This window comes from Acipenser ruthenus, chromosome 4, assembly GCF_902713425.1.
Source record: "Acipenser ruthenus chromosome 4, fAciRut3.2 maternal haplotype, whole genome shotgun sequence".
NCBI lineage: Eukaryota > Metazoa > Chordata > Actinopteri > Acipenseriformes > Acipenseridae > Acipenser > Acipenser ruthenus.
The window spans coordinates 66,641,447-66,662,463 of NC_081192.1; the positions used below are offsets into that span (position 1 = coordinate 66,641,447).

The 21,017-nt window shown below is 36.7% G+C and overlaps 2 protein-coding genes across 4 annotated transcripts in view; one reads left to right on the top strand and one right to left on the bottom strand.

Moving 5' to 3' along the window:
• The window catches only part of LOC117399240 (ankyrin repeat and SAM domain-containing protein 6-like), a 29,926-nt gene extending 19,894 nt beyond the window's left edge, over positions 1 to 10,032 (top strand). The window contains exons 12-16 of one of the 2 annotated variants that reach the window (XM_033998304.3): positions 1,324 to 1,516; positions 4,660 to 4,727; positions 5,944 to 6,060; positions 6,593 to 6,689; positions 8,445 to 10,032. In XM_033998304.3, coding sequence (XP_033854195.3) covers positions 1,324 to 1,516; positions 4,660 to 4,727; positions 5,944 to 6,060; positions 6,593 to 6,689; positions 8,445 to 8,482 — 513 coding nt within the window. In that variant the 3' untranslated portion in view covers positions 8,483 to 10,032. Of the gene's footprint in view, positions 1 to 1,323; positions 1,517 to 4,659; positions 5,051 to 5,943; positions 6,061 to 6,592; positions 6,690 to 8,444 lie in introns of those variants that run through there. The other variant, XR_009328508.1, reaches the window with a different exon arrangement.
• Positions 10,033 to 10,095: 63 nt separating this feature from the next.
• The window catches only part of LOC117399565 (programmed cell death protein 6-like), a 22,715-nt gene continuing 11,793 nt past the window's right edge, over positions 10,096 to 21,017 (bottom strand). The window contains exons 3-6 of one of the 2 annotated variants that reach the window (XM_033998841.3): positions 13,868 to 13,912; positions 12,931 to 13,089; positions 11,436 to 11,545; positions 10,096 to 10,817 (exon numbers count right to left, since the gene is read on the bottom strand). In XM_033998841.3, coding sequence (XP_033854732.1) covers positions 10,719 to 10,817; positions 11,436 to 11,545; positions 12,931 to 13,089; positions 13,868 to 13,912 — 413 coding nt within the window. In that variant the 3' untranslated portion in view covers positions 10,096 to 10,718. Of the gene's footprint in view, positions 10,818 to 11,435; positions 11,546 to 12,921; positions 13,090 to 13,867; positions 13,913 to 21,017 lie in introns of both variants that reach the window. The other variant, XM_033998840.3, reaches the window with a different exon arrangement.

The window sequence follows — 21,017 nt, forward strand, 5'->3', positions numbered from 1 at the left end:
GTGACCCTGAGCAAGTCACTTAACCTCCTTGTGCTCCGTCTTTTGGGTGAGACGTAGTTGTAAGTGACTCTGCAGCTGATGCATAGTTCACACACCCTAGTCTCTGTAAGTCGCCTTGGATAAAGGCGTTTACTAAATAAACAAATAATAATAATAATGCTGTGGGGATGCTTCTCATCAGCATCTTGTTAAAATTGAAGGAAGAATGGATGGAGCAAAATACAGGGAAATACTGCAAGAGAACCTGCTTCAGTCCGCTAAAAAACTGAAGCTTGGGAGGAAATTCACCTTTTCAGCAGGACAATGATCCCAAGCACAAGGCCAAAGCAACATTGGAGTGGCTCAAGAACTTAAAGGTGAATGTCCTACAGTTGCCCAGTCAAAGTCCTGATCTCAATCCCATTGAGAATCTGTGGCACTATTTGAAAATTGCGGTCCACAAGCGTCGTCCAACCAACCTGAACAACCTGGAGCAAATCTGCCAAGAAGAATGGGCCAAAATCACTCCGACACTGTGCAAAGCTGGCACATACTTACCCCAAAAGACTTAAACTTAATTGCAGCAAAAGGTGGCTCTACCAAATATTAATGTGTGGGGGTTGAATACTTATGCAAGCAAGATATTTCAGTTTTTTATTTTTCTTAAAAATATTTCTCAACATAAAACCAATGTCACCTTACAATAATTGATTTTGAGTTTCAGTGTTTTAAAATAAAATATCAAACAGAACGAAATTTCAATGTACCATTTGTAATTCAGTAATATGAGAGAATTGGTCCGGGGTCTGAATACTTTTGCAAGGCACTATATATATATATATATATATATATATATATATATATATATATATATATATATATATATATATATATATATAGGATACAGAACACAGTAATTACATTTTGAAAATCCATGGCGAGCTTCAGGGAGCTGTATTTGATGGACATTTAGGATGGTCTTTATTTCCTGTGATCGCCATAAATGTTAACCTAACTGGTATTTTACAAAAATGTAAATAAAAATGGATAAATAAATACTAATAGAGAGATGGATAGATCTGAATTGCCTAAAACTGTCCATAATCCCGAAAAAGTACTAAAAGCTGTTTCAAGTGATCCAGAATGATAGGAAAGAGCTCAGCAAGTTGCAATGCATCTCTCATGTATTGATATAACTTATATCAATGGGTTACTGACTCTTTAGACAGATATCCAGCAAGTTAATAATATTAGAATGATGTTCATCTGGGATTTATTTTTCCTGTTGGTAACATACATTGTTTTACAGCATTGAGGTAATCGTAAATGTCCTTCATTTTGTAGAAATCAGACACCAGTAAGAGGCCTCAGTCTGGGACCTCCTCCACGTCCAAGAGCACCTCTCCCACGCTGACCCCTTCACCCTCCCCCACTCCTAAAGGCCCCCATGCAGATTCCTTCTTATCCTCCTCCTCCTCCTCCAATCAACGCTCCAAGAGCAGTGGAGGCTCAAGCAGTGGCACCATCACTGACGAAGGTAACATAGCACTAAATACTGGCTTTTAGGGTCACCATTCAGCCCCTCAGTAGCCTTTACCAGGACTAACAAAACAGACATGCTTGAAAAGGTCACCAAGTGCCATTCTGAAAAGGTTAATTGAAGCCTCGAATTGGGTGGCTATGTGTTTAAATTGTTGTGTATCGATGGATGCATGACCATTCTTCAATGATTACCGGCTCTAGTTCCATCACTGTTTTACAGATAGGCAACATTTTAGATGTCCTTAGCTGTACTGCCAAATGAGCTGATTCCAGATGGAAGTAATTGGAGATGGAAAGGCTTTTAAACATAGCCTTGGACCATGTGATTCGCACTGTGTAAAATATAACTTGTAATTGTATTTTAAATTGTGTAGATCATGGACTTAACTCCTTGAAATACCAACAAATTTTACCAATATATCCCATATTGGGTTGTACTCTATGTTTTCCAGCAGGTAACATGTACATTAGGTAACAGCCAAAATTGCACAGAATTGTTACCGTTCATTTTCCAGGATGATACTGTTGCAAAAAAAAAAAAAAATCAGTAAACAAATAATATAGGTACAATTAAAAAATGTGTCTGCACTTAATTTCAAGAATGAAGTAACCATTAAAAATGTTGTAATGTGGTTGTATAATCATGAGACTGCACATAGAACACTGCAAAAAACACAATGTGAAGAGTCCATTGAACAGCAACTAGACTAACCCTAGGGTTGACCCTATATGAGTTATGAAAATAGGTTGTGGAAACCTAAAACAAAGAAGGGTTAGGGGAGACTTGAATGTAATGAATTTTTTTTTTGTTTTGTTTACCAAGTTGTTTACCATTTCTACACAATTACAGAGATATTACGGACAGACCCTCACTGTAATATTAAATTACCTGTTATTGTGATTTATTATTGTGATTGTTATTCTGCTGGCGATAGAGCCATGGGTTTATCATTATTATTATTATTATTATTATTATTATTATTATTATTATTATCATTATTATTTTTTATTTCTTAGCAGACGCCCTTATCCAGGGCGACTTACAATCGCAAGCAAATACATTTCAAGTGTTACAATACAAGTAATACAATAAGAGCAAGAAATACAATCATTTTTGTTCAAGTGTGACAAACCACAATTCAATAATACAGCAGATAAAAGTGATAGTTACATCAGGATATAATTAAATAATGATAGTTACATTAGGATATGATTAAGTACAAAATACTACAGGTTAAACACTTGGCAGATTACAGTATTCTGAAGTACAGGATTAAATGCAGTAAAATAGGGGGCAGATAAGAGCAAAATAAAGCACATTTAAATGAAGGGTGATAGTGTCCCAGGATACAAACAGAGGAGTTCTACAGGTGCTGTTTGAAGAGGTGAGTCTTAAGGAGGCGCCGGAATGTGGTCAGGGACTGGGCAGTCCTGACATCTGTAGGAAGGTCATTCCACCACTGCGGAACAAGGGTAGAGAAGGAGCGGGCTCTGGAGGCAGGGGAGCGTAGCGGAGGTAGAGCCAGTCTTCTAGTGCAGGCGGAGCGGAGAGGTCGAGTGGGGGTGTAGGGAGAGATGAGGGTCTGGAGGTAGCTGGGTGCAGTCTGGTCATGTAATGTGCATGCTGTTGATCAACTGTATTTGATATATGACGGTATATTAGATTAGGGTGCTTCCATTAATGAAGTTACCATAGCTATACATGTGGAACAAGTGTTTTGTTATTGCCATATGCTCGGTAATCTTCCACTAGAAGGGATAATGCTAATTTTCAGTCTTTACTGGTAATAGTTAACGACTAAAGAATAATAATGACAGTGATTATACGTAAACAATATAATAGTTTAACGATCGTTTGTAAACAAAGACGGTACGTATACAGGTTAAACAAATACCTATACACGAGAAGAAACATGTTTTATTGTAAAAGTCTGAATGTTAAATAATTTATTTTTGTATAAAATCATCCCAGGTGCAAATGTTCATTCAATAATTAATCCTGTTTGGAGTAGGCAGGGTTGGGGATTATATAATGCTGTGTCTTTCCTGCTAGTCTGTGTTAATCATTGGTAATTTGTGTGCAGTATCCAGTGCAAAATAACAGCATAAACATTTATACCTGTGAACGCTACTAGTGACGTTTTTTCCGTCGTTTTAAATACCTCTGGGTTTCTGATTTGAGGGTGGGGGTAGGCTCGGACCTTTCACACCCTTACAAACCAAGTCCATGTTCTTTTTTTTATAGTTTTATAGTTTCTAATAACCCTGCTATGAGCCTAATTCATAAATAATAATAATAATAATAATAATAATAATAATAATAATAATAATAATAATAATAATAATAACTTTAATTTAAATCTAGCACCATTCACATCTAAGTGTCCCAAGGCGCTGCACAATTAAAATGTCCAAGATACAAATTAATTTATAAACATTGTAAACTTAAAAACAAACAAAAAAAAAGCAGAATTTCCCAAATGCATTGATAAACAATGTAAGCATAAAAATGAGGTAACAAATCTAAAAACCTAGGAATAAGAAGAGCAGACAGCCAAAAAGAGGTGCATTTTGAGAGAAGTTTTAAACTGAGAAACTGAAGTAGAATTTGCATTTAAGAAGTCCAGAAATGGAAGACCTGAGCTGTCTCCCAGGGATGTCTGGACTAAGAAGGTCCATGATGTAAGAAGGACCCTGACCATGTAGGGGCTTGTATGTAAGCAGCAGAATCTTGAAAGTGACACGGGAACAGACAGGTAACCAATGGAAACGCGCTGAAACAGGAGTAATGTGTTCAGTCCATCTGGTGCCTGTCAAGATTCTAGCTGCTACACTTTGTACTGTATATGATTGATAGAGCAAGCAGGAAGACCAGCAAAAAGGGCAAGGATCTCAGCATCCCTTGGAGACAGGAAAGGACAGATTCTAGAGATTTTCTTTAGGTGGAAGAACCCTGCCTTCACCACTGTAGAGATGTGTGTGTCAAATGTTAACCTAAAGTCTAACTGAACACCTAAACTTCGGACCACCGAAGAAGCATAAAAGAACTTGAGAGAGAAAATGTGTTTTATGCGGTGCATTTTACTCAGCGACCATATGTTCATCTGAAGTTATCCAACTGTGTTTTTTTTGTTATAGATGAACTCTCTGGGATCCTAAAGAAGCTTTCTCTAGAGAAATACCAACCAATATTTGAAGAGCAGGAGGTTAGATTTTGTATTAGAGAACTATGCTGTGGACTTTCTGTTCTTTTCTAAAGTCCTTAACACATGCATTCTCTTTTTGTCTGTTTCCAATTCTCATTTTTTAGCGAGTCATTAAAATTGCCAACATAATTCCTTAAATGGTGTTTTTCTCATTGACTATTGTAAAAATGTAAATACAGTATATTCATGTTTGATTTCTTGGCACCTATCATCAAAGCACTTATCTTTCTTTCTGCTCTGGTTCTTCCTCTGCTTTCTTCCTGTGCTGTCTTTCTGCAATCTTCTCAACAATGTGTTCTGTTTTCTGTGAAGGCCTCATTTTGGTAAGTGGCAGATTCATTCATTTGTCCAAATCGTTATGTAGATCTGAACAGGGCTTCACTCAGTAGTATTATTAACAGATACATAAATGTTGCAGAAAATATGTTGTGTCAATTTGAACTGAGATAACAAAATGTTAGTGTAGATATAAAATAAAGCACGAGTCTCAGAACTGCTTTCTAAAATCACGTGGGGCATTTCGCTGTTTAAACAAGAACATGACGTCATGAACTCCCAGCTGAAGTCTCACAACATTGTTTATTTTCATTTGGTGTTTAATATGTATCAAAGACAAGAACATTAGGTAAATACATGTATCTGCAGTTGGGTTGCACCTCACCTCTTTCTTGTTATTATCCATTTGAGACCCTATGTTATAATTTAGATTTCTTCCATTGGTTATTACTGTTTCCCAAAATTTAGGAGTTGATTTATTTGGGTCTCAATTTACAATAATTCAAAGGAAAATGAAAACTAATTAACATAAATCTTTTGAGTCGCAATAGGATAAATCTTGTAGGAATATTCTGTATTTTATTTTATAAATGCAAGACTTTTTCTGGTCACCCCTGCCCCAGGTTTATGTGCTTTTTTTATTTTTAGAGGAGGTTATTGAAACAGGTGCCATTGAGTCTCCAACATGTAGTAATCAATATGTAACTGGAACAAACATAACCAACTCCATCATACAGATTCATAACCTTCTCCGCCACTCTTTCTGCATGAAGGGTACAAGTTTGAGTTCCATCTTGTTTCAAGTTACACCAGTCCTTATAAATTGGATGACTTGATTCCTTATTTAAACATATTTTCAACAACACTTTATTTTATTTTTGTAAAGTATTTGTTATAATAATGGCTTGGTTATAGGGTGCTTGGTTATTTGTTTCTGCAGGTGGACATGGAAGCATTCCTCACACTCAGTGATGGGGATTTGAAGGAGCTGGGTATAAAAACAGATGGGCCAAGACAGCAAATCTTAGCAGCTATCTCAGAGTTAAATGCTGGAAAGGTATGCCTTAAATCTCAAATACTTGCAATGTGGTGAATGTCAGAGGAAGGCACTCGGTTCAATCAAACGCTTATTAAAAACAGCAATTGAATGACACCTCATTCAGCTGTTGGATGAGCAACATGTTGGGCAGTTAATGTATTCCAGTGAATCACATTTATTTAAACAACAATATATTAAGTAGAAAGCTCACACCAAAATAAAATCACTAAATTGTACTTACACCGAGTGAGTTTGCCAGTCAGTATAGATACCTTGGCAATAACTTTCAAGATACTAAAACCACTTAATGCATTTCACCAAGGTAATTCCCCAGTGTTTTAAAGTGATCTAAAAAATCCTGTCTCTATAAGTTGAACGATTTTACCTTAAGGTCTGTGGTTGAGTGTTTTTGAAGTTATGGATGGCTGTCCCTGTCATAGGCATCATCATTTATCAAACAAAAATGATCATTTAATAAAATACTTTTAAAAGAAGAAACAATCTGGGTTCATGGCAAAATGTATCATAAGTGTGATGTCTCTTTTTATAGGGCAGAGAAAGGCAGATTTTACAAGAAACTATTCACAACTTCCATTCTTCCTTTGGGAGCAGTGCCAGCAACCCACGACCACCTGGTTATCCTCGCTGTAAGTAGCATGCATTATACCTTACTGTAAGCTTCCTAAAATAAAGGTTGAGTAACATTTAAAAATTCCAGATGCATAGAGACAGTACACTTTGAATTACTGTCCTAATGTTTGATAAACAGCTGTATTCTCCGATATCCTGACATACAGTACACAGTGTAACAAATTTTTTTTGGTTCCTGGGTAGTAAGTGTTATTTCCTAATTGCTTATGCCTCAAAAGTATAGAAAATGGCTATTATTCCCCACAAACTTTGCTTTTGTGACCAGGACAGTGATATTTTGAAATTTACCTATTTTCCAGAACATTCCAGATAGATTCAGTGCTGAGTAAACTTGGAGTAACTTCTAGAACTTTCCAGTAATATAAATAGTAGTATAAATACAGGGGCCTTAAGCCCACCAGTTCAGTTTAGTTCCAGCTGCCTAAGTGGATACATATCTGCATTTTTCTTTGATGGCATCAAGAGGCTGCAAAAGTGGCATTCCTGATGGGTCTCCAAGGCGGTTTTACCAAGTTTCCCTGCTATCTTTGCCTTTGGGACAGCAGGGACACCAAGGCGCACTACCACAGGCGGGACTGGCCACAGCGGACCGAGTTCTCTGTGGGGAGGAACAACGTCAAGTGGGAGCCACTGGTGGACCCCCGGAAGGTGCTGATGCCACCACTGCACATCAAATTGGGCCTTATGAAATAATTTGTCAGAGCTCTAGATAAGGAGTCGGCAGCCTTCAAGTACCTTCAAGACTTCTTCCCTAAGCTGTCTGAGGCAAAGGTCAAAGCCGGTGTCTTCGTCGGACCACAGATAAAGAAGATCCTGGAGTGCAATGAATTCCCCAAGAAGCTCACTAGTAAGGAGAAAGCGGCTTGGAACAGCTTTGTCGCAGTAGTTTGGGGCTTCCTGGGCAATCACAAGGCCAAAAACTATGTGGAGCTGGTTGAGACTCTGGTGAAGAACTACGGCACAATGGGCTGTAGGATGTCCCTCAAAGTCCATATCCTTGATGCTCATCTTGATAAATTCAAGGAGAACATGGGAGTGTACTCGGAGGAGCAAGGCGAGCGCTTCCACCAGGATATACTGGACTTTGAACGCCGCTACCAAGGACAGTATAATGAGAACATGATGGGAGACTACATTTGGGGGCTGATTCGTGAAAGTGATTTACAGTATAATCGTAAATCTCGAAAAACTACTCGCTTCTAAATCTTTTGTAGTCATTTTTGTATTACTTTAGTATAAATACATGTTAATTTGGATTCATATGTTGTTTTTTTCTGATTTTATGTGAACGAAAAGACAAAGTTTGTGGGGAATAATAGCCATTTTCTATACTTTTGAGGCATAAGCAATTAGGAAATAACACTTACTACCCAGGAACAAAAATTGTGTTACATAGTGATTAGTGTTATCCAGTAAAAAGAACCCTATCATTGCCACATTGCTTTAAACTATTGCCATACCACTGACACACAAGTTTTGCCATAAGGTCTTTATAGTTGGGTACAGTTATATTTATCAGATTTCTTTAAACGTGTTAATTTAGTTCCATTTCAGGTGGGGTCCAGTCCATTAACCTTTTTATTGCCAGTGTTTTTAAACCTGAATATATCTGACCTTTGTCACATTCCCATTTTACTTTTTGTTAGATTTTTGGTGAGAAAAATTTCCATTTCTAGTTATTTCATGCCTCTGAATACATTCAAATAATTCAACTAATTCTCTGCATTTTAACTTTTATGATTTTCTTAAAGCACCAGCAGGCTGGGTTAGACAACAAGTTCGGAGGTAAAACTCAACAGGACCAAGCCCCAGGGGTCATTAAGAGTTGTGAAATCATAGAGTGATGGGAAATTGATCCCAGGTGAAAGGAAGACTGGCTCTTCTCAACGCCAGTGTTTCAGTGTATGGGACTGTGCAGGAAGACACTGAAGAAAGTGACTGCATGCCCAGACAAGACCTGGGCATCTCCACTATGGGATACAAGTAACGCCTACAGGAGGTGCAGGATTGTGGATTTTTTTGGAAGGACTTGTAACAGAGTGCTAAGGAATGTGCTGCAATCAAAACATCACAGTAATATGAAAAATGAATAGGTGATGTTGGTAATGCCAAAAACCAGGAATACATAAATAACGCATTGTATTACGAACAATGGTGAAATCTGAGTAACTGAAAATGACAGTCTTGCCACAGAGAAGCTGGATTCTGGAAAACATGGATTTGATCTTTTAGGGTACTTTTGAAGAAACCAGCACAAGTGAAGACAGGTTCTAGCAGGATACAAGTGATCCTAAGCGGCTAAGCGAAATGGCAGAAGATAGCCTTTGAAACACACCCTGGAAGAACAACCACAGGAATGCTATGATGTAATAGGAGCATCAAAATAACTCAGTGAAATAACTCCACTATTGAAGCATTTTACAGATGAAGGTATACAATCACAAGTATTAAGAGACGCTGTTCTGTGATATTATTTGTTTTGTGATGGGATCCCCTTTTTACTAACTATTCCTTGTTTGCTGCAGCTGACCCATATTCAAGGCCTGTGATTGGATTTTTTCGGTTTGTCACAATTATCTTACTGTTGTTCATCCCTTTTTTCTGTTCGATGGCTGCAAATGACCGAAAACAATTTCCAGGATTTTTAAACAAATCAGAGAACATGTGCAATTCCTTCGGAACACATTTTTCTGATCTATTGAAATAAAACTAAAAAAAGGATCAGTGTTTTGTCTTTTCAATGAATGATATAATATCATTGGGTTGCATCTTAAATTCAAAGGAATACAGTACATAACACTACTTCCAGTACGACGGCTGCATTGTACTCTATGGAGGAGCATACGCGTCTGCCAGTTGAATGCCTGCATCCAGGGGCTGTGTTGTAAACACAGACGCAGTTCCATTGAACACTGTTGTGTAAACTGGTACATACAAACCTGTAAAACCGAAATGTGTGTTTTTTGTTTGTAATTTAAAAAAAGAATATATAACATACATTTCATATTAGGCACATAAGTTGTTATCCTAACTGTCATTTCAGTTTGCTGTGTGCATCTGAGTGCAGCTTGCTGTATTCCAATCAAAATGACTACTTTCAAGATTAAATATTTCCTTCTGATATATTCCCAGTTGCATTTGTGGAACAAAACGAAGGATTGTTGTCTCCCAGGTACATTGAAAAATAAGCAACTAGGCTTTCACTGAGTTTGCATCTTGACAAATCCACAACCATAGCAATCTCTGTCTTGTAATCAGTCTACAAACAAAGAGAGGCTTGAAATAAAAAAAACACATGTGCTAGGAGGAGGCATGTCTTGTTTGCTGCATTTACAAAAATATATATATATATATAAGAATTATCTTGCATTATATAAAAAAAAATATAACACAAGACATGTATTATAATGCATGGGTCACATTGACCCACATGGTGGTTCTAGGTAGAACTGTTTATTACTTAATAATTTTGCAATTCTGGCTATCAAACGCTGTCTGGATATTTCATTCATATATTTAGGAAAAGTTAAAAACTGACACACATATACGATTTACAATGGAAGAGTAATAACATTTTAAATCCAAAATGGGCCATATTGACCCACATGGCGGTTCTAGTGTTAAAAGCGTTCATGGTATAAAAATTGTTAGTTTCATAGAATATATAAATAGGTTAAACTGTGACAACTAACTATAAAAGCAGGGATTTTACCTAAAATCTACTTTCACAGTATTTATCTGTAAACCTTTGCCAGAAGAGATAAGTCTTAATATTGTAGTCTAATGTTGGATGCTGCAAACACATTTGCATGCAAATTCTAATGCAAATGTACATGCCATCAAGTGCTGACATTCGTCTTTTAAAAATGTACTTGTTACTTAATTAAAAAAAAATATATATATATACATATATATATATATATATCTTCCATATACTTCATTCCTTAGATAGGTGCTATAAACATGGTGAACATTTCAGATTTGGCATCCCACTCAATCATTGGTCCCAGTATTTATTGTTTGTTCTATAGAACATTGAAGACCATGGATAAATATTGTTCATATGATACTTGAATCCAGCCATCTTGATCTGTATCATATCTTCTGAATACATCTGTGAACCTCTGAAACACACAATGTTGATCATATACATGTTAATGTTCTCTTGCCTGTTAAGAATACTTGTTAAATAACTGAATTTATCAGAGCGATATGTAAAGATTCCACAGCATGCCTTAGTTGTCGAAATATGTTACAACTGTTTTTCAACATTCCCAAAAAAACATGCTTGTTTAGGAGTGAATTTATAGGATTACACTTTCATTCAAAGTTTCTGGAAAAGAATGCAACATTAATTTGGACAACTGAACATTTGTTTTATGAAAAACACAAAATAAAAGGGAAGCTTTGTCTCAGATTTAGATTTCGCAGCAATTCAAATGCAAACAGACTGATTTTAGTTTCTGGAAAAGCCTTTTCCAAGTGTGCATAGCAATGTTATAATGGGGGTTTTCTATTCAAAGTGCTGAACAAAAAAAAAAAAAAAAAAATCTCATATTTTTGTGCTAACTTTGCTTTAAAACAAGTTAATTTATAATCTCAAGAGATTAAATCACATGATACAGAACCAATGATCAACGGAGTCTCCCCGTCTTGTCAGGGACACAGACAGCCACTTTAAAAAAGCATGCACTACCTGACAGTATATACAATCTCCTATAAACCAAGATGTGTTTCCTTACCTGCAGTACAATACAACACTGAACAAAGTCATCAAAAGCCACCTGCCCCTTTCTCTGTCTGTCAAACTTCTGAATGAGAACATCATAGAACTGATCGGTAAGACGATAACCTTAAAATCAAGGAAGAAAAATTGTCATCATTAGTTGCACTGACTATCGCATGCCATGATAAATGCTGCCATTTGGCATTATGGTAGTTTCCTTCATTTAAGCACAGTATCAAAGTTAATATTGCAAATACATATTTCTCCACATCACAATTTGCATAGACTTGCCTGTTAATTCTATAAACCCTCCTTAATACTGAACTCAATAAATATAGAAATATTTTAAACATTTGAATTAGTCCATGTACTTCTATGTAAAGTATTGGCACAAATTATGGATGCAACAAATCATTTACAGAAAGACTTGAGTGGGGATTTGATTGTCTATTTTTCATTACTCATATCCCTTACTAAATATCTGGTAAACAACAACAACAACATGCAAGGGGCATAAACACGGTTTACTTAAAATGACTCTATCATGCTATCAACTATAAACAAATATTACATTGTATATGGAAACTTAACATGTAAAATGTAGTATTTCAACACATACCTGTGATTCAATATGAAGTCACATTAATAATGAAGTTGCATGATATGAAATTGCGTTAAAGGCTCAAAACCTCCAAAAATAAAGAACGGCAATTCAAATAAAGCTGTTATAATGGTGGCACATTGATAGCCTCTCAGCCATTGATTCTGCAAGTCAACATGGCAGAATTGGGTGAAAAACGATTCCAAAAATGTATTAAGTACACTTTATAGAAGGATTAATCCAATTTCCTGAGTAATACTGGGACCTGCTTGGTATCAAAATAAAGGTAATCTAACAACTATTAATCACGTAAGGTGCCGCTGACAAAGGGTTAACTGTGTAGGATAGGTTACGGTAGGCTACTGCAAAATACTAAGAAGAAGAATTAGAATAAGGTCTTGGTTTATCTTTTTAAACCAGAGAAGGGATTCAGTGTGTGAATTTTAATATATATGAAGGTTACATATTTTACATTGGTTAACTTCTTTGCAAACAGGTAAAATAACATTGTTGGAAAGAAATCCTTTGGCTGTGTCTCAAAATCATTTAAGATCCTAATAACTGGACTTTCCACCAAGGCATTGTGTGTGTGTGTGTGTGTGTGTGTGTGTGTGTGTGTGTGTGTGTGTGTGTGTGTGTGTCTATATGAAGGAAGAAAACCACCAGATGGGAGTAAGTTTACAGTAATGTCAAAAGATTGCCCAAGTACGACAGAGACAAAATTGTCTTCATAAAAGAGCTATACTGCAAAAAAATAATATCATCTTACAAGTAACAGAAATGTATTTCTATAGTTAGTGTTGTCACTTTGCTTGGCTGTCAACAACCTAGCTACCCTGAATAGCTAGCATGATAAGAGCACAGTTAATTGATCTTAGTACAAGCAAAAACCAAAGCATACTTTGCTCACCAAACCCAGTCAGTGCTTGCTTGAGTTCATTTTTGTCGATCAGCCCAGAGTTGTCTCGGTCGTATGTTCGGAAGATGTTTTGCCAGTCAGTGATATATTTCCATACACCGGCAAATTCATTAAAATTCACTCCACCTTTGTTGTCCCTGTCAAACATGGCTAAAGAAAAGATTGATTTTTTTCTGACTGCTTTAACATACAGGGAAAAATACAATGCAGTTAAAAAATAAAAAATATAAAATAAAATAAAAATTGGCGAGTGTACCCTTTGCACATAAAACGTGTATTTTGCAGCCTTCAAAAATAAAAACAAAGATGCTTTTTAAAAAAAGATATATATATGGAAAGCAGGAGTTAGAACAAAACCTTTTTAAAAAGGAAAATGTCTGTTTTCAAGAACAAAAACAGAATTGTTCACTGGCACCTCAGAGCTCAACTGGTATTGCTTGCAATAAGTGCAATGCAATGTAGTGCTGAGGGAAGTCATGTCAATAGGGGGATTTATTGATCAGGTCAGTAGATTTCTTAAAAAAACCAACCCAGTAGTAGTTATTTCAATGTGTAGAGCCACACTTCAGTGCAGAGTCTGTCAAGTTATTACAGTAAACAAATACAGTCGCCGTAATGTGACTGCAGTCAATGTCGGACAGTATATACTACTCTGTCCTATTTGAAACACTTTTTTAACTACAATAATTTTACTTTTTCATTTTGCTGCTTTTTTTTGTAAATAAGTTGTTTACTGTACCTTGGCTACACCAAAACAAAATTAAATAAGTGGTTGAGTGTTCAAGGATACACATATATATTGATCACAAAAAGAGGTAGAGGTTGGAAAAAGAAAAAAAAAATAGCAATGTGTGGTTTGTTAAATAACCATTGATTATATTAACAGTTTTTTTTAAGCATGTACATTTAGGCATAATAAAAATCTTACAAATGATTGATCTGACTGTCACTGGATTGAAGGGGGTCCACGTTCCTAAAAATCAGAAAAGAAAAAAAAAACTTTAAAAGGGAATATTATAAAAACATTTCTTTAACAAAGGCTTAATTTCAGAGTCTGGAAAGGATGTCTCAAGGGAACAGAATATATATATATATATATATATTTTTTTTTTAAACCAACCAAACCACATTGTATATTGCCAACACACCCACCTGTGCCCATATACTTTTTGTTTTCCTGTAATATTGTGCTCTATCATTTTTAGAATGACCAATGACCAAACAGCCTGAGACGTGCAGTGATAAATTAGTTTATAAAAATGTAATTCTTCATGTGTGCTTTATGAAAATGTAAAATCCTCCTGCCAAATCACTCATTTTAATTTTGGACCTAGTTTATTTTACCCTGCATGGTAAGGAGTATGTTCCTGTAACAAATGTAATTTTCATTATTTATACTTTATATAAATGTTGAGGCTTACAGGGTGGTTTTTCCCCACCTTGTATTTAATTTCGGAATCTCTTAAATCCAATGACAGAATAACTGGATGAATCACACTGTTACAAGTTACCCTGCATTATACTTTTTATACTAAATACTCCTAGTAGTAGCCTCTATGAATCCTGGATTGAACCAGGATTTATCAAAGACCTGTATATACAATGTAGTAATAATATTATGTAAATGTTAAGAACCCATTTATAGCCTCCATCGGCTATGTTTGATTCCCCTAGTGGTCCTGAACATGTGGTATTGCCCTAGTGGTCCTGGAGATGTTCAATTGCCCTAGTTGTCCTGGACATGTTTGACTTCCCCTAGTGCAGGGGTTCACGCGGATGTCTGTAGGGGGTTGCAAAGGATTTGGTAGATTCAACTTATTTTTTTTATTAAATACTACCTTTATGCACATCGACTTACAAAAACAGCATGCCCTCCCTATATTACTGTTAAGTTGTATGTTCTTACTTCGTCTTCCTTCCTTCATATCTGTGGGTCCTGTCTGTATCTTTATGTCACCAAAAGTTACTTAGTTACAGATACACTGCCATTTTTGGAGGTTACGTGCTAAATTGTGAAGGATGAACGTGAGTCTCTTTAGAACTGTGGTCCTTTCCTTGACATTTCTCACCGATTATTCTGGTAACCATAAAAGAGGAGTCAATCAATGAAACACAGGGTTACTCTCATATGAAAACGTAATAAACTAAGTGACCATTTTACAAAGCTTTTTTGTGGATGAGTTTCAGTTTTAGTGAACTACATTGTGTAATAATATAGATCGTTTTTTGAAAAAGCCTGCTTCTAAGATGGCCAGTGAGGAATGTGAGCATGGAAGTCATACTTCAAAAGCAAAAAGTCAGAAATATAATGAAAAATATATTGAGCTGGGGTTTACATATGTTGGATCCGTGACTAACCCGCAAAACAGTATGTCATTTTTCAAGCAAGCAGTGTGAATACTAAAGCTCTCTGTGCATCCTACATGGTGGCTTTATGGACAGCAGTAAGCCCCACACCATTGCTGAATCACCATAGCGCCATGTGGCATTGACATGGCAACCATTATGCTGGGGCCTGATTCCGCAAGTAAATTAAGTTATATACCCCTTTCAAGCAATTTGGTTGCACAGCGCATTCATGAAATGGCTGCTTTTGTTTGTGAACAGCTTTGCATTAAAGTGAAAAACAGTGACTTTTCTGCTGTCCAACCAGATGAATCAACTGATGTGCGAGGGGCTGCTCAGCGCTTTGCTTCTGTAAGATACATTTACGACAGATCCATGCAGGAAGATGCATTGTTTTGTCATCCACTTTCAGGTCGAGCTATTCTGGAAAGCATCCATGACACTTTTTCTGAGACAGTTAAAGATGCTGGGCTGGACTGGGAGAAGTGTATTGGTGTATGTACTGATGGTACCAGAGCTATGACAGGAAAGAACAGTGGTCTGGTGACTCAAATTCAGCATGTTGCACACAATGCTACTTGGACTCATTGTTCAATACATCATGAAGCTTTAGCTGCTAAGAATATGCTTGCTGATCTTCACAAATGTGCTTGATAAGGCTGTAAAAGTGGTGAACTTCATCAAAGGTTGACCAACTAATGCATGCTTGTTTTCCATGCTTTGTGAAGAAATGAGAATTCAGAACATCAGCAATTGCTGTTTCATACTGAAGTACGATGGCTTTCCCACGGGAAGGTTTTGACATGTCTGTTGCGCTGAGACAAGAAACAACAATATCCTTATGCTGGACTTCTCCAAGCTTCACAGTGTCTTGGAATGCTTGCTTATCTCGTGGATGTGTTTGATCGGCTCACTCAGCTCAACAAATGCCTACAAGACGTGATACAAACTTTCTTTTTATGTATGACAAGGTCGAAGCATTCATTCAAAAGCGTAATATTTGGTATTCACATGTGCAGGATGCCAGTTTTTAAATGTTCTCTCTGATGGCAGATTTCAGAGATAATTTATTCTGTGAGTTGAACATAAAAGGACAACATCCTGTTGCATTTGCAAGGCCTACAAAACCAGCTGCGGCATTATTTTCATCAAGTTACAGCAATAGGTAGCCTTTGGATAAGAAACCGATTTGCAGAAGATGCCGTTAAAAATGCTGCCTTGCTCCCAGCAGTACAGGACAAGCTTGTGGATTTATCATGCGATATTACCCTGAAGCTCACTTTTCCAAAACAGTTACTTTGTGATTTGTGGTTCTCTGCGCATGGAATACACAGAACTAGTATACAAAGCCATGAAAGTGCTTGTGCCATAACACGACATACCTTTGTGAGTTGGCATTTTCAAATCTGGTTGCAAAATCAAAAGGCAAATACCTTAACCTTCTCAATGTTGATGATCTGCGAATGTGTATTACTAGCATAGAGCCTCGTCTGAAAAGCAGGTGCACCCATCACACTGAAAAGGTAGGATATAGTGTGTTTCTGCATTTTAATGTTTTTTAAGTTGAAAATGTGTAGATTACTAAATTAGTCTTTGACTGCCAATGTACCTTTAAAGTGTGTGAATTAAATGTTTTGAAATCATACATTTGGTTAAATATAGCTGTATGTTTAAATTTTATTTTCTGTTCACACTCAGAAAAAAGGGGGTCCCAGACTGGAATAGACTGAGAAACCCTGCCCTAGTGGTTTTAGACATGTTCGATTCCCCTAGTGGTCTTGGACATGTTCGATTTCATGCTAGATGTCTCTTCTTCACTGTATAACTACAGTATTCTATCATTAAACTGCACCAAAGTTTGTAGAGAGACAGTCAAGCCCTTTGCGAACCTGCCAGTCTTGTCTGTTTACTTACACAGCTTGATTGACAAGCTGTTTGCTCTGAAGATAGTGGCTTTATTAGTTGCACTTTTTTGTCTCTCTATCTAACGTTGTGTGGTTTTAATATCTCAATCAGCTCCATATATGCTTTCTTTTCTCATACAGAACAAATCCCGAATTGGTCAAACAAGTTCAAAATAACCGTCAGCCTAGGCTCCCGAGTGGCACATCCAGTAAAAGCACTCGCTAGAGTGCAGGATGTGCTCTACAGCCTGGACGTCGTCGGTTCGAGTCCAGGCTATTCCACAGCTGACCGTGGACGGGAGCTCCCAGGGGGCGGCGCTCAATTGGCTGAGCGTTGTCCGGGGGAAGGGAGGGTTAGGTCGGCCAGGGTGTCCTCGGCTCACTGCGCACCAGCGACACCCCTGTAGTCTGGCCGGGCGCCTGCGGGCTTGCCTGTAAGCTGCCCAGAGCTGCGTTGTCCTCCGACGCTGTAGCTCTGGCGGCTGCACGGCGAGTCTGCAGAGTGTAAAGAAGCGGACAGCTGACGGCACACGCTTCAGAGGACAGCATGTTTTCATCTTCGCCCCTCCCGGGTCAGCGCAGGGGTGGTAACGATGGGCTGAGCCTAAAAATAATTGGGCATTTCAAATTGGGGAGAGAATAATAAAAACTAATTGGCAACGACTAAATTTAAAAAAATAAAAAAATAATAAAAAATTCAATAAAACATGTACTGAATACCTAGTGTACAGACATAAGAGAAGTGGTAGAATACGTATGAAACATAAAATATATGCTAACACTAATAATTTTTATTTCAAAAACTGAGCACTGGAGTAGGCTAAAGCACCGCCCCTTTAAAAAAGGAATTCGAAAAAAAATAAACAAACCATAGTTGAAAGGTCACAGCACAGAGGCAGACGGTGCCCAAGAAACGCGTTTCAGAAAGATACAGAAAAAAAAGACAAAAAACAGATAAACCTGTCATTTAATCGACAGTTTGCAAAAAGATGTTCACCCAGTCGGAAATATTTTGTTGAGCTATGTTACGTTTGAGAAAATTTGCATTTATTTTCAACAGACTGGGGTGGGACCAGGGGAATAAATATTATAAAAGATACATCGGGGTACCCAGCAATAACAAGACATGTTACAAGAAATGTTATAGTATGTATGTATGTATGTATGTATGTACACACATATATATTATATATATTCAAAACAATAAATCATGATGATTTATCAGCTGATAAATCAATAACAGAAAATTGCATCATTGTCCAACACTACTAGGAGTAAATCGCAAGCAGCATCAATTACATGTACATAAATGTGTATTTTTATGTAACTGATAAAAACATGATTACTATTCTACATAACATATTTTTAAACTACATGTTAATGTTTTATTCTATTTATATGGATTACCTGTAAGACAATAGGATTTTCAATTAATAAACCTTCGGTAATGTGTTCCGAACCTTCGAAGGTCAGAATGTACCCTTTGTTACAGTCCTTCCCGTTACATGGTTCCAAATTCCTTGCCAAGCAGATATGGGGTTGGCAGCTACCTAATTGAGTTTAAACATGCACAATACTGATAATAACCTCTAAGATTTTGTTAATAAGCAAATTCTTTCCCTTTGGGTAAAAAAACAAACAAAAAAAAAACATGGTTAGGCTTGCTGAACAACATTCTACTATAGGATAAAAATGTGCCTTGTAAGTATAAAAGGCATTTATCATAAAACTAAAAACCCTGATTTGCATTTATTTCACCCAAGAAATTATTTAAATAAGCAAGCTGACCACAAATCCTGACATTGCTTCTTCAAAAGATGTATTTCTGAGTGGTTTCATAAACAGCGAGTTAGTGGTAGGACTATTTTTACCAAGTGGAACACACAGAATTAAAGAAACACTGTTTAGAAAGTCTTAGTAAATCACACACACATGCACTTTTAAAGTAATATTATATGCCTGTTACAACTCCTGTGCAGTAAGTTAAACAGTTACACCCAAAACTTCTGAACAGAGTTGCACTGTGCTTAAAACAAGGAGTGTTTATTTCCCTGATACAGTAGTCATGGAGCACAGCAAAGCAAACAGAAATACTTATTCCACATACAGCTCATTCGTATTCCTCCCAAAGCATCAACAGTGATTTTCTTCTCTGAAAAATAGTGAGGTGCAAGAAAGCCTTTTATAAAACATGTTCAGTGCTTCCTATAAAACACTGGCTTCACAAGCAAAAGATTTACATTTTTTTTGTCACAATGTGAAGCTTAAAGAACAAACTGGCATCGGTCTGAAAATATCACAGTTAACCAATGGAAATATCCTTTTCTGTTTCCAACACCACATCCTGATGACTTTTGGTAACTCAGCAATTTAACCCCTTTGCAGCCTCCATCGGCTGCACGATTCCCCTAGTGGTGTTTGGGTAGCAGTCATCGGCCACGTTCGATTTTGCACTATGTGTCCCTTCTTAGCTATGTAACTACGTCATTCCGCCACTAAACTGTACCACACTGTATAGAAACAGCCAAGCCCTTTGCAATCCTGCCAGACCAGTCTATATTTACTAACACAGCTTGATTGATAGGCTGTTCGCTTTGAAGAGAGTGGCTTTGATTGGTGTTGCAGCTGTCACTCACACACCCACATTTCCAGAGCGCCAACAAAAACATTTACTATTTGAATGTTCTACTTCAAAAGGACAACAAAAACATCCAATACATATACGTAATTAATGTTGTGATATTCTAAACTTTAGAAATATGTTATAGAAGTATATGTAAAATGATAGATAGATATTATATATATTATATATATATATATATATAAACTAAACATCCCCTGTACAATAATTTGTGTTTTACTGTATATATTCATTCTGTTTATTTTATATTATCTGCGAAAATAACAGTAACTGTATGTTTTATACTGTGTTTTTTCATTATTTGTGTGACAGTGACAAAGTTTATTATACAGACATAGAATAATGTAAATAGGAGGAGACGCTATGAATGGTGGTTCATAAAAGGTAGAGTGTAAAACCTTTTTGTTTGTGTGAGCTTGTAAAGTTTTTGTAATTGGTAAACGGCTTAGCTGTCCAATTTTAGTTAGACCTGTGAAAATAAAAAAGTTTAGTTAATACTCTATGTGGGAGTTAGGTTTGTGTTTTGTTTCTCATTTCTTTTATTTTCTGTAAATAATAAAAACAGCACTGTGGCAGGAGGAGCCCTGCATAATTTATTATGTTGTATTTGTTTTGTATTATTATTATTATGATGATGTATTTATAAATATGATGGCAAAGCCGTATGTTTTGTTATTGTTTTACAGCGTGGATGGGAAGGCCCATCCGCATTAGAAAACCTGTGCAGATTGTGGCCGAGAGATTATCAGATAATTGATAGCTAGCTAATCCCTCAGTCACTAATATAACAGCCTGCAGTTCTCCCTGCTCTAGGTGGGTGTTCAGAGGAGCGAGCAAGAGCGAGAGAGGTGTGTCAAAAAATTAAAAAACAAACAAAAAAAAGAATAAGTACGATCAGTGTGATCAGTGAAGGCTACTGCCCAGCCAGATCACAGTATTTTGTTTTTGTGTACCTGTTTTATTTTTGCTCTGTGAGCAGTGTTTAGCGTCTTTTTGCCCTGCAGTACTGCCTGTGTGTTTTCCTTCCTGCATTCTGGTCTGAAGTCACCACATTGGCTACCCTGTCACAGACACACAAGTGCCTAAAAACTTCAATTCTTGTGTCTGGGTCTGCTTAAAAAGAGCTATCGAACCTTTAAAACAGTGAAATTTCTTTCTTTCTTTCTTTCTCTTTCTTTCTTTCTTTC